The sequence below is a fragment of the Phyllopteryx taeniolatus genome, chromosome 13 (genome assembly GCF_024500385.1).
Source record: "Phyllopteryx taeniolatus isolate TA_2022b chromosome 13, UOR_Ptae_1.2, whole genome shotgun sequence".
In the NCBI taxonomy this organism is placed as follows: domain Eukaryota; kingdom Metazoa; phylum Chordata; class Actinopteri; order Syngnathiformes; family Syngnathidae; genus Phyllopteryx; species Phyllopteryx taeniolatus.
Genome location: NC_084514.1, coordinates 10,411,124 through 10,429,353, shown reverse-complemented (window position 1 = coordinate 10,429,353; position 18,230 = coordinate 10,411,124). Strand labels below are relative to the sequence as shown.

General features: G+C 42.2%; 2 protein-coding genes across 2 annotated transcripts; one reads left to right on the top strand and one right to left on the bottom strand.

The window, feature by feature from the left end:
- Positions 1-9,174: 9,174 nt before the first annotated feature.
- On the top strand, positions 9,175-10,469 carry LOC133487383 (uncharacterized). Its single transcript, XM_061793834.1, has 2 exons — positions 9,175-9,690; positions 9,780-10,469. The coding sequence occupies exons 1-2, from the start codon at positions 9,180-9,182 to the stop codon at positions 9,911-9,913; spliced, it is 645 nt and encodes a 214-aa protein (XP_061649818.1). The 5' UTR covers positions 9,175-9,179; the 3' UTR covers positions 9,914-10,469.
- Positions 10,470-10,657: 188 nt separating this feature from the next.
- Positions 10,658-12,799, bottom strand: LOC133487381 (potassium voltage-gated channel subfamily F member 1-like). The gene has a single exon (XM_061793831.1). The coding sequence runs from the start codon at positions 12,636-12,638 to the stop codon at positions 11,223-11,225; it is 1,416 nt and encodes a 471-aa protein (XP_061649815.1). The 5' UTR covers positions 12,639-12,799; the 3' UTR covers positions 10,658-11,222.
- Between the last annotated feature and the right edge of the window lie 5,431 nt (positions 12,800-18,230).

The following is an 18,230-nucleotide window of genomic DNA, read 5'->3' as shown; positions in this document are numbered from 1 at the left end:
ACTTTCTTGTGTCATAACTGCTACCAGCTATCCATTCAGCAACTAGAAATATACTTTAGTGAAGAATTTATTTAATATATGAATCATTCTGGACTTAATTTTACAATAGGTGATTCTAAAGTGACAAATGAAGAATGGCAAGAAACCGTTGTCATATGTGATGTAATTAAGGCTGATATGTAAATGTCCTTGTGGTGCTTCTGTATAATTTCATCACATACCATTTTTCATTTTACAGCCAGTATAATTAAAAAAACATGATTTTATGGAACTTGAGAATAGATTTCATTTATTTTAAGACATCCCCTGCCTAGTGTTTCATTTGATGAATGGTTTGCCTTGAGACACTTGAGTTTCCACATGAGCAGAGTTGTTTGTAACCCACAATAGTGGAGGGTGTTCCCATTGACACACTCTGACCCTCGGCAGATTGTTCCCTCAATCATCGTCTTTGTCCCTTAAAGGAGCTATTCTTAACTTCTGCAGAGGTGAAGCACTTTCTAGTTCTCCGAGATTAATGAAAAGGAAGTCAGCAAATGAATAATTCAAGTTTATCTTCTTGATTCATATCTGAACTCTCTTTGGGTACTAAACTCCACAGTTTCTTTGCCTTTCAGCTGCACTTCGTTGCGTAGCTGCACAGTTTTGAGATGTTTTTGTTGCGCATTCTAATAAATAAATCATGAATAAAAACAGAAAACTGTACAAAACAGCTCTGAAAGACAGGAATTTTAAGTACCCCCTTTCAGCCAGTGAGAACACCATCATTTGACCATTTGCCCTTCATATTTAATTTCTAAGCCATGGCTAATTACAATTCAAAGACATGCTGAGAATGCAGATATGGTAATATTTGTAAGCCATTTCAGCTTTTCATTGAGCTTTTGCACATTTTCCCATTAGGGTTTCGTGTGGACTCGGGTCAATGCGATGCCGCAATGCGTTTAACTTTGGGATGACCTTGTCATAAACTTTAGGGTACAGTCGTCAGTTCATAAAATGGTTTTCAGCAATGTCACAAGCCGACAACCCCTTTCAAAACAATGTTTAAAGAAGACATGGACTTTTTAATGGCTTGTCTACACATACAATAGAAGGGTATACAAAAGATTGTTTTGAAAAAGAATCAGGAAGCTAAGCAGTTGTATCACGCACACACACACACACATATATATATATATATATATCCATCCATCCATCCATCCATTTTCTGAGCCGCTTCTCCTCACTAGGGTCGCGGGCGTGCTGGAGCCTATCCCAGCTGTCATCGGGCAGGAGGCGGGGTACACCCTGAACTGGTTGCCAGCCAATCGCAGGGCACATAGAAACAAACAACCATTCGCACTCACAGTCATGCCTACGGGCAATTTAGAGTCTCCAATTAATGCATGTTTTTGGGATGTGGGAGGAAACCGGAGTGCCCGGAGAAAACCCACGCAGGCACGGGGAGAACATGCAAACTCCACACAGGCGGGGACGGGATTTGAACCCCTGTGAGGCTGACGCTCTAACCAGTCGTCCACCGTGCCGCTATATATATATATATATATATATATATATATATATATATATATATTTTTTTTTAATTATTATTATTTTTTTTTAAATGACATATCACTTGGAAAAGATATACTTTTTTTTTTGCCTGTTTGGCCAAGTGGAAAGGAAGATCTGCACCCGATCTGCCAGAACAGTTTTATTGTGTCACAGCGGACTTTTTAAGATGCCACTGTGGGCTCTTTGTATTCTGATGGATATTTATTGAGAATTACAGTCCCTCAGTCAAACAGAACAGTTTTTAAAGGGGAGTGACAGAAAATACAAAAAGGAGAGAGAGTGAAAAGGTAACTAAATAATATAGGAAAAGAAGACAACAAAAGGCAAAACACTAGCTGTAAACAAGATGAGGAAAGTAAAGCATTATATACCTAGTAGAATGACATGATTAGATTTGAGTGTTGTATGGGTCAGTAATGCTACACCCTGCGAGGGAAGGACAAAACTATATAGGACAGGACTCGACAGGACAGGGACGTGGGTCCTGGACCCGGCTGTACAACTGAAGTATGGTGGAAGTGGCTATGTAAATTATAAACGTCTATAGGGCCAGAGTGTGAGTGAGGGGATACCCAAGAAATTTGCATAGTTATAAGTTATTTGTCGAGTGAGTGAGTGAGTGGCCCCACACCCAGCGAATAAGTCCCAAGGGTGTGTGTCTGCGAACACATGCAAGTGAACTGACAATGTTTCGCATGCACAATAGCTGTCAGAAGGGTCCTGTAAGTGCTGTGCCTGCACCACGGGAGCTGAGGACCCCACCCCACCCATATCGGGAGGCGGGGTCGGGCCCCCACGCCAAGCATCCATCCAGCCAGAAGGGAGCACCGCCATGAGCCTAGCGAGAACCCACCTTCCCCACTGTTACGATGACTGCCAGGTCCCTGACTTCCAGTCATTGGCCCTACCCCATATATATAGCAAGTGGCCCCTGAGTGGTGTGGTGTGGTGTATTAAAATCTGGAGTGGCCCGTGAATAAACAAGAAAAACAATCCATAAAAATAAAGCAACAACAACCTCAACAACAAATAATACAGGAGGCAAACGTTTACGTTACATTTACAATATAGTATCTTTATTGTCAGATGGTCCTCTACCCAGGCAGAGGAATCTAGATTCAGCATGTTGAAAATGCGTGACCAGCTATCTGTGTAATTATGTAATTCATTTTTTCATTCCGCAGATATTTTTCCTAATGCAATATACTCTGTGATGAGGTTTAACCAGTGATTCATATTATTAGATTGTTTATTTTTCCAGTTGAATAAAACTGTTTTCTTAGCGGCAGCTAACGCAACAAGTATTGATTGGGAATATTTGTTTGGGAGGTTGATTATGCTTAAGTCACCAAGTATGCACAATCTTGGGGAAAGTGGAATATACGAAAGTTCAAAATATACGATGAATTTAGCGGGTTTACATGAATGAATTGGAGTCCAGCCCTTATGCATCCCTTGTCCATTTTCTTTTGGACATTAGCAGGAGATAAACAGCTTGATAAAAAACGAAGACGCTGATTGGCCGAAGACGAGATCTGTGTATCGCCGATCGATTGCTTTTCCTACAGTTCCCGGATGTCTGTCACAGCTAATTTGAAATTGAATTTGTCGAACTGAATCTGAAATGATGAAACTGAATGTGAAAATATATCATTTGAATTTTCATTGCGGTTACAAAATTCTTAAATTCACTGTCAAGTTTATTGGACTTCAGTGAAAATTCAGCTCGTCAATTCAAATTCAATTCCTGGTCGCACATATTTCAGCCCATAAAGTCCTGCCTCCCATCCGAAGTTGGCTTGCATGGCCTTTTGTTCATCTGCGACCCTGAATAGGATAAGCGGTAGATAATGGATGGATGGCATGGCAATTCAACTCCACAAAGCCTGCCATTAAACGGGTTCTTCAAATCGGTACATGTTGATACAGCCCAACAAAAGGGATGGTCCTCCAGCCAGCTGTGGCCTTTGGAGAAAGTACATGCAGTATTGAACATTAAGAGCCTCCAGTTGGAGACGTGGAGCACCAGAGCTGGTGACCAGCTGTGAATGAGTGGGGGCCGAGAGGCAATACAATGCAATGGCTTAGAGGTTGAGGCTGAGTGCTCGTTCTGCATCACACCAGCAAACTGAAAAGATTGTGACGTTTGAAATGTCACCTTCCTGCTGCTTTTACAATTTTTTTCTTCAGATCAATAATCATGCTTACTGTTTTTAAACCAGATGTAGGAAAAGGGAAGTGTCTCACACTCTTCTGCTCCACTTCTCACATACATTCAAACTTGTCCCCCCCCCCCCCAAAACAGTGAAATTTGACCCTTCTGAGTGCTATGTTTTCATCATACTCACAGAAGCATCAATTTGACAATGAAACAAAATTACACACATGGACTGTAAAATGCCTTTGAATTGAATTAACCTCTCGAGTCATCTGCATATCAAAACCACAACATTTATTTGCCAGTTCTGAAGGTAAAATAAAGTGTTTTATCGATCACACTGCATTCGTACTCTGTGGCTGTACTTAAACATACCCTCACATGCCACAACATTGGGTACACCTGCATACACCTCACACACAGCGGTGGGAAGCGTTGGTGGCTGGTGGAGTTTTCGCCAGAGAGTGTTATATACAGTATTATATTTAAACAGTGTAGAGAAGGTAATTAAAAGATGGACAAAACAGCAACAGCATCAACATGGATGAACGTGAACTAGGAAGCATTAATGAAAATGAAGCAACAGATTTGGAGAAGCAAGATTTCTAATTTCATTTCCAAGAATGATGTGTTAATTGATCATTTTGTCAGTTGTCATTATTAGATCATCTGTTCACAATGTTAGGTTTTGTGAACACAGTTTTTTTAAAAATCATAATTGGTATTATACTGTACTTTAATTTACAGTCTAATATTATTTTCGTACTAAGTAGTGTATATTTCAGAGTCTGAACTTTTACTTAAAGGGGTTGAATCACTACTACTTTCCCCAGGTCTCTTTTTTAACACAAATACAGTATCTATTATTCCAACTAAGTACAGAGTGCTTTTGCCACCTTTGCTCACACAGCATGAGAAACACGTTCACTGCATCCATCCATCCATCCATCCATTTTTGAAACCATTTAATCTGCTCACTGTTCACGGTCACGGGGAGCTGGAGCCTATCCCAGCTGACTTCGGGCGAGAGGCAGACTACACCGTGGACTGTTTGCCAGTCTGTCACAGGGCACACATACTGTAGAAACAGACGACTCTTCTCACTCCCATTGCACAGTTATCTTTAACTGTAGTAACTGTAAATGTTTTCCAACTTTTTGCCCTGTACTATTTACTTCTTGTTGCAGTTTTCTTTTTTACTTGCAAACCTCAGAGTACCAACTTAATTTCATTGTGATGCTGTCACCCTTATTTCCACGACGAAATACTTATTATAATGCCTATTATGTTTATGTTTTAAGTAGTTTGTTGTATCATACTGAGAGGTTTTTCTTCAAATTTCCCACTGATGCAGCTCATTATGTTATTATTATGTACAATGCAATTCTACAAGACTGCAATGAATATATTCATTTTACACTTCTGCTATTCTAATTCAGGTTGGAACATCACTGTGGCGCATGGAGTTTGCATGTTCTCTCCATGCTTGTGTGGATTTTCTCTGGGTTATCCGGTTTGTAACCACATTCCAGAAAAAAATGGCTTCTTAGTTTAATTGAAGACTGTAAATAGTCCATAGGTGTGAATGTGAGTATAAATGGCTGCTAGCAGTACATAAAATGAATGGCTGAATCTGAATAAATGGAGACTCAAAGGATTTCAGGTAGGTTCAGTTCTCATTTCCAGGTCCTCTTTCACATCAGCTCTCAATATCTGCAATGACTCATTCTTGAAAGGTGCATAACATAAAAAAAAAAATTAAAAAAAAACATTTTGTTCCCTCTGTCAACTTTGTCAAATAGAAAGTCAGAGCTCATTCAACGTGGGAGTCCATTTTAAAAGCGAACGGTTTGGTTGAGGCAGAATAATGAGAGAACAAGGCTGTTATTTAAGACTGGTGCCAGGTGCCATGACAACTGGGTACCACTGCTGCTGAGGGATATCAGTCGAGACAATATGACATATTTGAATATAAAATAATATAAGGCATTCTGTGACTAAAAGTTTGCTGGTTACAGTCTGTGTTTCCAGACGGTTATGGCCACATTCTAACATTGATTTTTATTTGCAGAGTGATGAACAGCATGTGTGATGACACCCGTTGTACATTCACATGCTGTGAGAAAGTCTGACATCTGGGATCTAATAACCACCTTGTATTTATCAGGGAATCAACACTATAAAAAAAAGATTTGGATGGAAATCTGTTATATAAGTCCATCCATCCATTTTCTGAGCCGCTTCTCCTCACTAGGCTCGCGGGCGTGCTGGAGCCTATCCCAGCTGTCATCGAGCAGGAGGCGGGGTACACCCTGAACTGATTGCCAGCCAATCGCAGGGCACATACAAACAAACAACCATTTGCACTCACATTCACACCTACGGGCAATTTAGAGTTGTCAATTAACCTACCATGCATGTTTTTGGGATGTTGGAGGAAACCGGAGTGCCCGGAGAAAACCCACGCAGGCACGGGGAGAACATGCGAACTCCACACAGGCGGGGCCGGGGATTGAACCCCGGTCCTCAGAACTGTGAGGCAGACGCTCTGACCAGTCGCCCACCGTGCCGCCGTTATAGAAGTCATTACATCATTTTTTAAATAGTTTCATGAACACTAGCATTTGTCTCTGGTGTCATTTCTTTACGGTGTATTTTAACTTGCCACTTTTTCTTTCCACTCCTCATGTGCGTCAATATCTTGTCATGAAAGAAAGAGCGCAGTTGATTGCTGCTATTGCTGGGGTCAGAAATGACCTTTGGTTCCTAACATGGAGCCAATTAAACCACAGGTATCGCAGGGCAAAAATGATAACATCCCTGAAGCCTTTATCTGCCCTTGACAGAAAGTATTTGAAAAAAAAAAACTGTTACCTAACATCGGTTTGAATGTCACTACCAGTATGAGACTCTTGGCTTTTCATGTCTACAGGGAGACTGACTGCTTTGTAAACAACACACAAAATATTTGCTGGCATGTATTCATTAATATAATGTTTATTTATTTATTGGACTTCCATTACCAGACTAGCTTTAGAGCAAACCTGTTATTGATTGTATATATATCATTGTATTTGAGAAAATGACATCCATCCAGCTATTTTCTTTACTGCTTGTCCTCATTCTGGTTACGGGTGAGCTGGAACCTTGGGCAAGAGGCGACGTACACCCTGGACGGGCCCTCAGCCAATCGCAGATAAATACCAAACAGTGTTATGTTATTATTTTAAAAGCTTGAGCTAGTGCCTTCTTTTTGGGACTTTTCATTTCATAGCTAAAAAAAAAAAAGTACTCTGTATTAACTATCTTGGCCAGAAATGCAACTTTAAGTCACAATAGAAACTTGAATTGTTTCCTCAGCCAAGATATTTTTATCAGCGCATTATTGACTTTGGATTATTTATGTACATCTGAAACAAGTGGCCTCCATTTTAATACAGTTGAGTCATCCACCTCAACAAATATCCACCTTTCCCCTTTCCGCTGAGGAAAAAAAAAAAAAAATAGCAGGATGTGACACAAAGTATCGGTGAATATTTTTACTACACCCAGTTCATCTTAGTTCAGAGGGTAATGGATCGATAAGCTACACCCTGATCTGGTTAGTGTTACCGCTCGGGATACAACGGTATCGGAGGCGATAACGATATTGGTACTCGATACTTGTAAGCGTCCCAATACTACACAACTTTACCACATGATATGTTGGCGTGATGAGGTGATAGGCAACTGAAAATTATACTCTGCAAAATAGATGATTCATGATGCTTGGGCGGCGACCACTCTCCCATCACGGAGCTGCACCACAGGCAGCCACCCTGTGAACTGTTTCGAGCCCCATTACCTGCAACGGGCTGCTCGGCTCCGTTCCAGCCAAGGGCGCACCCGTCACGAAGCGACGTCTGAAGTGTATCGGCACGTTGAAAACTGTGCTTTCATCAACGAAATCATCTTCAAGGATGACAATGCACTATCGCAAAAGAAATTCAAGCCGAAACGCTCTAAAACGTCACGTTTAATGGACGTAAGAATTGCGAGGCTGCTATCAAATAAGGGGTCCTATTTCACAATGTAACTCGACTTGTGATGTTTTTGATTGAAATAGCTTTTGATTTCAGCAAATATGACCACCTAATGCTGCAAATTGAGTAAATGACTATTTTCAGTCAAATGTCATGAAACTCTGTTGTGCATAATAATTGTAATAATATTAAAATAATTATTATATTGTGAGCTTTGTTCAAAAACGTTTGTTCAAAACCTTTTGAATTACTGGTATATTCTGAAGGTTGATGACTTTAAATTATGCCGCATGCCATTTGCATCAACTATTTCAGAAAATCTGCATATATAAACCATTTGCATATTCATTTAGTACTTAGTATTTTTACATTACATTTTTTAGTTTGGCATGTGGGGAATAATTCTGTTGTGACCCAAATGACAAAATTATATCCCTGTGCCTTCTTTTTCCGTGGTCTTTCGCCGTCCGAATGGAACTACGACGTAGGAAATCGTGCGCTGCTGGCCATCATCTGGGCCCTGGAGGAATGGAGGCACTGACCATAAGAATCTTGCCTATCTCCATTTCGCCAAACGTCTGAACCCCCGGCAAGCTGGTAGGACCTTATTTCGCAGTCGATTCAATTTCAGCCTCTCCTTCCGCCCTGGTTCCTGTAAGGGCAACCTTGATGCCCTCTCTCGCCTTTATTCACCCCCTCCAGCTCGGTGGAACCGGACTCCATCCTTCCCTGCTCTAAGTGCCCAATTCTGCCCACTCAGAAGTACTTCAGTAACTCCAAACTTACCTGTCATCCCGGAATCACCCGTACCACCCAATTTATCCAACAACACTTCTGGTGGCCCAGTCTGGCAAAAGACACCCGAGAATTTGTCCTAGCCTGCTCCGTCTGTGCCCGAGGAAAGACTTCGCATCAACCCCCAGCTGGTCTGCTCCGCCCCTTACCCATCCTGAGCCGCCCTTAGTTCCACATTGCCTTGGACTTCATTACAGGCCTACCCTCCCTCTGAAGATAACACCATTATTCTTACCATCATAGATCGTTTCTCCAAGTGTGTCTGTTACGTACCCCTTCCCAAGTTACCCTCTGCTTTCGAGACCGCTAACCTTCTAGTCGTTCACGTGTTCAAACTTCAGGGCATCCACATTGACATTGTCTTGGACCGAGGTCCTCAGTTCTCCTCCCATGTTTGGAAGGAGTTCTGCAAGGCGGTGGGCACAGCAGCCAGACAGAGTGGGCGAATCAAAATCTAGTCTGCTCTTCCCTGCATTGCTGCATGCAATCTCGCCTCGTGGAGCACCTTTCTACCGTGGGTTGAATATGCCCACAACTCCCTCACCAGCTCCGCCACAGGTATGTCTCCCTTCATGGCATGCTATGGTTTTCAACCTCCTCTGTTTAACACATTCAGTGCCACTGACTGCTTTCGAAGTCAAATATCCATGTTAACTGGGACGGCTGGCACTGAATGCGTTAAGGAACAGGATCACACGATGGCGGTTCCTTTGGTGAGGGAGCACCTACGATGGGTCCAATCTATTTGGAAGGACGTCAGCGCTGCTCTGACTCGTTCAGCCGAAAGAAACAAGCGAGTGGTGGGTCTTCATCGCTTCCCTACGCCTGTATACAAGGTGCGTCAGATGGTTTGGCTCTCCTCCCGTGACCTCCCTCTCCAAACCAAATCACGTAAGCTCACGCCACGCTTCATTGGACCTTTCCCGGTCACCAAAATCATCAATTCCACCTCCGTACAGTTGAAGCTTCTCCGGTCTCTCAGGATTCACCCGACGTTTCATGTATCTCTGCTCAAGCCAGTCTCCACCCGTACGCTGAGCCCTCCTGCCATAACCGCCACCCCCGTGGCATCGACCACCATCCTGCCTTCACGGTGTCACGCATACTGGATGTGCGGCCCCGGGGTAGGGGCTTTCAGTTCCTGGTGGACTGGGAGGGGTATGGTCCAATTTCTGCTCTTGTGTTTGAAAAGATTACTTGGTGACCTGCGTATGTACTTATCCTCGTGTCCTCTCCTCCGCCTCCAGTGTCCTCCCGTGTCTCCCGCTCCGCTGCCCGCTCCGACCACGCTGTCAAGCTCTCCCACCTGCTCACGCTTCCGCTTCCTGCACGCTCCTTGCTCCTACGGACCACTATCGCGCCTTGGAAATACAGACCCTGAGCTATCCCCAAATAAGCCATTCTCAACTACTTCCTCCGCCTCCGTCTGCTTTTGGGTCGAGTCCAATACCGTACGATTACAAATTGTGACAGAACCGGTATTATGTAACTATGTAACTACTGTGTATCACACTGTAAAGTGTGTTGTCTATGTATTTACATTTGCTTTTACTTTGCTGTTTTATTCCGCTGCCTGGTCGACATTGCAAGAGTCTGTTCTCAACTGCCTTAGCTGGATAAATGCAAGATGACTGAATGAACACCCTGTACAAACTCTTGAATTCATTGTTAGTCCACCCAAACTGAAGAACTTTGTTTGGATCACGTTTAAATTTACTTGGTTTGTAACAGTAGTTGACTCTCAAAATGGGCGACAATCTCTTCAGTCTTTTTTTCCCCCCTTTTCAGATTCAATGTCATATCAAAAGACAGTTAACACCTTTTTTTTAGTGGTGATTGTGCCGTCGAAAATATTTTATGGTGCGTCTACATATACATGTACAGTATAATAAGCGACTGAGGGATACACCGTAGCGGTCTACGAGCAGGAATTTAGAATGCCTGCAGGCTATCTTCTCTTTGTGTGGAGCTTTGTTGAGTGTAAAGTCTTTTACATTACATAGTAGTATTTCATAGCCACACTGGTCCAACCTTTAACACAGGTGTGTCCAAACCTTTTCTTCCAAGGGGCGTGTACAGAAAAATCAGAAGACGCAAGGGGCACTTTTACATTATTCACCTTCAATTTATTTAACACATCAAAAGAGATACAAGCATGTATGTGAAGAAATGTCAACCCATTTATGTTTTTTAATCTCCATATCGACATTGAAGGAAAAAAAACAGTTGAGTGATAAAGCAACAAGTCAAGGATTTTTCAGGACTTTGGGGTGGCCAGTGGCCCTGTACCCTAGGAGAGCAAATCTGCCCCTGCACTGAGCAGCAGCAGAATTCCACCTCCGCATTCAGAACCAAAACAATACCATTCAGTCCTAAACTGACATTGACATGGAACTGAAAGCGATGCAAAGAATGGCGATTCACGCTATTTGCTGCTGTAACTGAATTATCTTTAGTCATCTGAGTTTTACGAAAAGAAATGTTGTTACGATTTTGGTTGTAAATACAAGGAAGCAAGAGATGAAACAAACTTCCCACCCAGCGTACGAAGTAACAAGCACAATTTAGGCTTACACAACAATTTTAGTATATGCCGCGGACCGCAAAACCGCAGGTGGCCCCTGGACCACAGCTTTAACATTTCCATATGTCGTTGTTGTTTTACACTGAAGTCTGAAATGCTATTCATTCTAGGTGTCATCTTTGTCGCTGTCTTTTCTGTGCGCATCCCCAGCAGACTTAAGCTCCATCAGCTCCACCTCATGCTTGGCTGCAGTCTCCAACACTTGCTGTTTGTTGTAGAACACCACAAAGTTATTAATGATGGGGTGTATGGGTAAGGCGATGGCTATGACCCCACACAGGAAGCTCAAAGCCGCGTTGCACTTGCCCAGTGTGGTTTTGGGGTAGATGTCTCCGTATCCCACCGTCGTCATGGTGATGATGGCCCACCAGAAGGATTGTGGAATGCTCTTGAACAGAGTCTCAGGGTGACTTTGCTCCATGGTGTAGCCCAGAGCGGAGAACACGAAGATGCCCACGCCCATGTACATGAGGAGCAGCCCTAGCTCCTTGAGGCTCCTCTTCAGCGCGTACGTGAGAGTCTGCAGTCCCGACGAGTGGCGTGCCAACTTGAAAACGCGCGCGATGCGCATGATGCGCAGCGCCTGGACCGCCTGCTGAACGTTGCCCAGTTCCATCACGGAGGTGGTGCCGAGGTAGGTTAGACCGAGGACCACGTAGAAAGGCATAATAGCCATGAAGTCCACGATGTTCATGAAGGAGAACGCAAAGTGTAACTTGTTGGGCGAGGCAGCGAGGCGCAGCAGGTACTCCGCGGTGAACCACAGCATGCACGCCGTTTCAATGGCCTCCAAAGTCGGGTGCTCCACCGGCTCCCCCTCGGCGTCTGTTACCTGCAATTCTGGGACGGTTCCCACGCACATCACCACCGCCGAGACCAGGACGGAGAGGAAGGACGCGATGGCGACGAGGCGCGCGGGGAAGGAGGAACCAGGTTTCTCCATGAGCCTCCACAAGAAGCGTTGGCACCTCTGAGTGCCCGTTGCACTCTGGTCCTCTGCCATGTCCTCCAAAATTACCTTCACTTTGCTCGCGATCTCCCGCAGCTCCCCCTCCTTCTCGCTCAAGTCACTTTTGCAGCACTCATCTAAAGCACTTTGCTCTATTTTCCAGAACTCCATCTCCTTGATGAAACAAATGGGGCAAATGCCGCGTTTAATGTGGATTTCGTCGAAGTAATACACATCGATGATGCACCTGAACGCATCTGGATCTCGGTCGAAATAAAACTCCTTTCGGCCGGGGTCGAAGTCGTCACAAAGAGACGACATAAGTTCGTCATTCGGCGCGGCTGAGCAGTTCACCAACTCGGCCAGTCTGCTCTCCGGGTAACGATTCAAAACGTCCCCGAAAAGCACCACTCGGACCCCGCCGATGTTCACAGTGATCTCGGGCTCACCGTCACCACACGAACCGCTTCTGTATCTTGGCTTCGGAATCGTCCACATTTTACAACTGGGTTGCTTGATCAAACAAAATGCAGTAAGATCACGCCAAGGCTCGAGCCAAAAACAAAAAGTCATGCGCGCACAGTGGAGTGGATGCGCTTGACTTCAATGTGCAACACGTTTTTCCTCAGAAAGCTGACAGACTGAATGACACAGCTTGTGGTTTTTTTTTCTTCTCCATATCACTTCCTAACGCAGACGCAGAGAGAGAGAGAGAGAGAGAGAGAGAGAGAGAGACGCATCTTTTTATGTATTCAATGTATAATGACTCAGGAAAGAAGTGATGTCCTCAAGCACTCAGCTTACTGCATTGCATTTCTTGACACTTCAATAACTACTTATGCGTAATAATTTACTGTCTCTAAATCACATATTTTCCGAAACATGGGAAATAAGCTCGGGTATAATGACTCATCCTTGTCATTATTTAAACAAAATCTACACTTAGAGGGGAAATATTATGGAAAATGTACTTTTAAATGCTTGTATTAAAAAAAAAAAAAAAAAAAAAAAAAAAAAGTTGGGTGTCTGGAGTGCTTGCCCACCCATCAAGTGTAAAATAAAAGTGTGTCAATGTTATTTGGCGCCCCTCTTCATTTGCAATTTACATATGCTTACAAAATAAATTGTATAGCGCTGTTTTTAACATTGTCTTTCATGTATACAACACCCAATTCAGGAAATAATAATCTTTTAATAATTTCATTATTGTCACTTAAAATGAAAACCTAATCGATACATGTTGTCTACTTTGTGCGTGTATGTATTATAATCTTTTTTTTTTATGTTGAGGTTAAATGCTCAGAAACAAGTTATCAATTTAATAGTACATAGTGCTAAATAACTAGGGGCAGGGAGGCTATTAGCACAGGTGGGAGTAAGTGACAATGCGAGGTGCAAGTGACCTACAAGTTTCAAGTTACTGGGGAGAAAATCAAGCAAACCCAACTAAGCTTCAAGCATGTTAAGTCAAGTCATTGGGCCTACTTGGTTTCAGATTTATCATAGTGGGATGCGACCGTCAGAATGTGTTACTTGACTCTATTTCCCTTATGGTCACCCAAAAGGGACGACTGTAGTCTGCAAGCTAAAAACAAACTGAAAACAAAATCCGACCCAAAATCCTAAACTACTGTATACACAGATAGAACAGGAAGGCCAAAGCAGAGATTCAAACCAGGACCTTTCAAATGAGGCAGACACAAACCCCATCCAAAAAAGTAATTTCACAGAATTGGAGGAAAAGATATGCTTTACATTGGACAGCTATTACGTTGTAGATTACCATATTAAACAACACTATATTCGATTTACGTTTTACTATATGTACAAAAAAAAAAAAAGATACCATGACTGAAATGAAAATGATAACAGTATTTTTATACAAGCTTAAAAATACAATGACCACTGTCACAATTGTTTAATACCAAAGTCTCTCGTCCTTGCTGTTAATGGACCACTAGTGGTGTGTAGCATGATGTTCTGGCCTTTCAAGTAGTTTGCTAGAGATCTCACGGAGTGAGAAAAGAAAGATTACTCACCTGCTTGACTGTGGAATGACAAACTTTGACAAAGGTTCATACTTCCTGGGTATAGGATCGAGCACATTCAGACTCACACCACAGGAAGAATGCCACACGAACACACAAACCAAGAGTTCTTCAGTGTAGCACTGATGATATAACATTCGGTGCGGTCCAAACCATATGACATACAGTGTGTACGGAAAGTATTCAGACCCCCTTAAATTTTTCACTCTTTGTTATATTGCAGCCATTTGCTAAAATCATTGAAGTTATTTTTTCCCCCTCATTAATGTACACACAGCACCCCATATTGACAGAAAAAAATGGAGTTGTTGAAATATTTGCAGATTTATTAAAAAAGAAAAACTGAACTATCACATAGCCATAAGTATTCAGACCCTTTGCTCAGTATTTAGTAGAAACACCCTTTTGAGCTTATACAGCCATGAGTCTTTTTGGGAATGATGCAGTTTTTCACACCTCTGCTTTTCCTCTTTGCAGATCCTCTCCAGTCATGTCAGGTTGGATGGTGAACATTGGTGGACAGCTATTTTCATGTCTCTCCAGAGATGCTCAATTGGGTTTAAGCCAGGGCTCTGGCTGGGCAATTCAAAAACAGTCACTGAGTTGTTTCTGAAGCCACTCCTTAGTTTTTTTAGCTGTGTGCTTAGGGTCCTTGTCTAGTTGGAAGGTGAACCTGAGCACTCTGGAGAAGGTTTTCGTCCAGGATATCCCTGTAATTGGCCGCATTCATCTTTCCTTCGATTGCAACCAGTCGTCCTGTCCCTGCAGCTGAAAAACAACCCCACAGCATGATGCGGCCACCACCGTGCTTCACTGTTGGGACTCTCTTGGACAGGTGATGAGCAGTGAGCGGTTTTCTCCACACATACCGCTTAGAATTATGGGCAAAAAGTTCTGTCTTGGTCTCATCAGACTAGAGAATCTTATTTCTCACCATCTTGGAGTCCTTCAGCTGTTTTTAGCAAACTCCATGTGGGCTTTCATGTCTTGCACTGAGGAGAGGCTTCTGTCGGGCCACTCTGCCATAAAGCCCCGACTGGTGGAGGGCTGCAGTGATGGTTGACTTTCTAGAACTTTCTCCCATCTCCTGACTGCATCTCTGGAGTTCTTTGGGTTCTTCTTTACCTCTCGCACCAAGGCTCGTGTCCCCCGATTGCTCAGTTTGTCCAGACGGCCAGCTCTCGGAAGGGTTCTGGTCGTCCCAAACGTCTTCCATTTAAGAATTATGGAGGCCTCTGTGCTCTTAGGAACCTTAAGTGCAGCAGACATGTTTTTGTAACCTTGGCCAGATCTGTGCCACAATTCTGTCTCGGAGCTCTTCAGGCAGTTCCTTTGACCTCATGATTCTCATTTGCTCTGACATGCACTGTGAGCTGTAAGGTCTTCTTTAGACAGGTGTGTGGCTTTCCTAATCAAGTCCAATCAGTATCATCAAACACAGCTGGACTCCAATGGAGGTGTCGAACCATCTCAGATGGTTGATCAGAAGAAATGGACAGCACCCGAGGTAAATATATCAGTGCCACAGCAAAGGGTCTGAATACTTATGGCTGTGTGATATTTCAGTTTTTCTTTTTTATCTGCAAATATTTCAACAATTCCGTTTTTTTTTTCTCTCAATAAGGGGTGCTCTGTGTACATTAATGAGGAAAAAAAATTAACTTAAATGATTTTAGCAAATGGCTGCAATACAACAAAGAGTGAACATTTTAAGGGGGTCTGAATACTTTCCGTAACCGCTGTAAATACAGTATATATTAACTAACCGACACAGTGCCTGTCTTCCTGACCTGCTACTCACCACCAGCAGAGTGGTGAGGTATTCTGACATCACCGGGTCTTCTATCTTCACCATGCAATTCAGAATGCACGTTTGCAAACTCCCTCTAAGAATACAAACAACCCGTTTTAATATGTGCATTTGTGAAAATCCCATCTATTTATCATCAGCAAATAATGGCACTTACTCTAATTTTTGATCAAGGAAGTGCAAGCATGCTTTCAAGCGGTTGTTTTCCAATTTACAATTTTAATGCTGCCATCTACTGGTGAGTTGAATTCACGTTCACTCAATTAAAAACAAACAAACAAACAAACAAAAAACGGTACTTGTTGAAACGCTTAAGTCAAAATAGAGGCCAAACGCCTCATGATAACGCTGTAGAATCATTCAACAAAGAAAGTGAAAATTAGGTTTCTGTCTTTGTTATAAATGATCTTTTTTTTATAATACATAAAGTTAAAAGTAAAAATTGTGCTGTAAGGTACTACATTAATTTTCTGGGGATTCCAAGTATTTCACGAATGCTTTGTGGTATAAATCAAAGGTTTTATACTGTGGTGAATATCATTATTATTATCCATTCTACAGTATGTCTGCTTTGTTTTGTTTTGCTTTATGTTTCTGTCCTGTGACAATATGACCTCATCTCCATCACAAGTAGCTTATTGATGATGTTTACCAGTGTGGAGAGAGGCAGTGATGTGGGATACTTGGCCTTGTCCCACTGGAAACTCGTCACCTATTTCATGTTGTCCGCTGACACAATCACAGTATCACACACACTCGTACGCACAAAATACACAAACATGAAATAATTTTTAGCTGCAAAATAAAAGCTGTTAATTTGCAACACAGAGAGGTGCACCAGGGTAAGTGAAATCAAGGGAAAGGGAGGGTAAAGACAGTGTGGCACAGCATCACAAATATACAATTCCTCTCAGAGACTTCACAGGGGCCTTTAAAAGAGACTGACGATCTCTCTGTTGATGTATTGTATTGCATTAGACATATTAGTTAACACTTCTGTGCTTGTCTCCCCTAATATTTCTATGTCGTGAGGCTTATAGTATAAACTCCAGATGGTATGTGTGTGTTCATGTATATTAATCCATCACATCTAATTAACCCCACAATGTAAATAACACCTTCTAAGCATGAATTACGTGTCCGCGTGTGGCTGGTGTGATTTACCTCCATTGGCTAAGAGGTTTTCCATCGCTTTGTCACCGTCTTGCTCCATCACCTCCCTCATACACTGACATGTTTTGTTCATCACACTTAAATCACACATGAAATGACAGCAGGTAATTGCATGTCAGGGCAATGACTGACACGCAAGCTTATCATGTGGAACCATTGTAGTATTCAAATAAAGAGCAATGGACCGAATTGAATATAAATGAAGCGATGCCATTTATCTTTAAGTTACCATTAATTAATCATGGGAACATTGCAGATCAGATCAGTTACTGGCTTTAATTAAGGACTTCGCTGCAACTAAAGTGCAATAAACCCTTCAACAAGAAGTCTGATGGGACGTTAATAAACGTCTTCTAAAGTCAAACAAAAATAGCAAGTTTAGGGTTAGGATTCTTACCTTCAAGTTATCTTCATTTGGGATTCTGTGTACTGACACAGTGGAGTCTGTTTCACCTGAGACTAGCTACCTGACGGCCATCCGGGTGGATGGATGTTATGTAGCACATGTAAAATGCATTCCATTCATACCGACAGTCATTGTACAAAATGGCTTTAGGGGATTGCTAAAAAATGTTGTTTGTGCCCACTGTTCATGAAAATATATAAAAAAAAAAAAAAACCACTTGTCGACAGACGTTGGATGAAACAACAAGTAAAATGAAGAACTAACTTTATACAACAAAGTTGAAACGCAAAGAGTGGTCGTCAACAGAGAGTCAATTAATTGTTATCTTCTAGATAATGCGTTAGCACAATATACTGGCAATATTCAGATTTTTTTTAGATGAAGTGATATAAATTATTGAAATCATTTTCACTTTAGTTTTTATTAATTTGGCTTTATGTTTAGTAAATTTTCCAAAAAGGAAAAAATGTAACACCACTTTCTAATAAAAAAAAAAAAAAAAACAGCTCTAGTTAATGATGTTTTCAGGGTATAAATACAATGACCAAGGTTTGCTGGAGTGAGGCAAAAAAAAAACAATTCTAAAAGGGACCTCGATGATGACGTGTCAGATGTTTGGCGTGATGCGTTTGTTGGACGAAGTATGAAAGTCTAAAGTCTGGACAAATATGGACGGCATGAATTCATGAGTAACTTTGTCCTGATCAATAAAATGACACTAATACACT

Coding starts and splice junctions, on each gene's coding strand:
- LOC133487381 (XM_061793831.1), bottom strand. CDS start 12,638: ATGACTTTTTGTTTTTGGCTCGAGCCTTGGCGTGATCTTACTGCATTT.
- LOC133487383 (XM_061793834.1), top strand. CDS start 9,180: ATGTTAACTGGGACGGCTGGCACTGAATGCGTTAAGGAACAGGATCAC. Junction 9,691..9,779: donor TTCCTGGTGGACTGGGAGGG/GTATGGTCCAAT, acceptor CTCCGCCTCCAG/TGTCCTCCCGTGTCTCCCGC.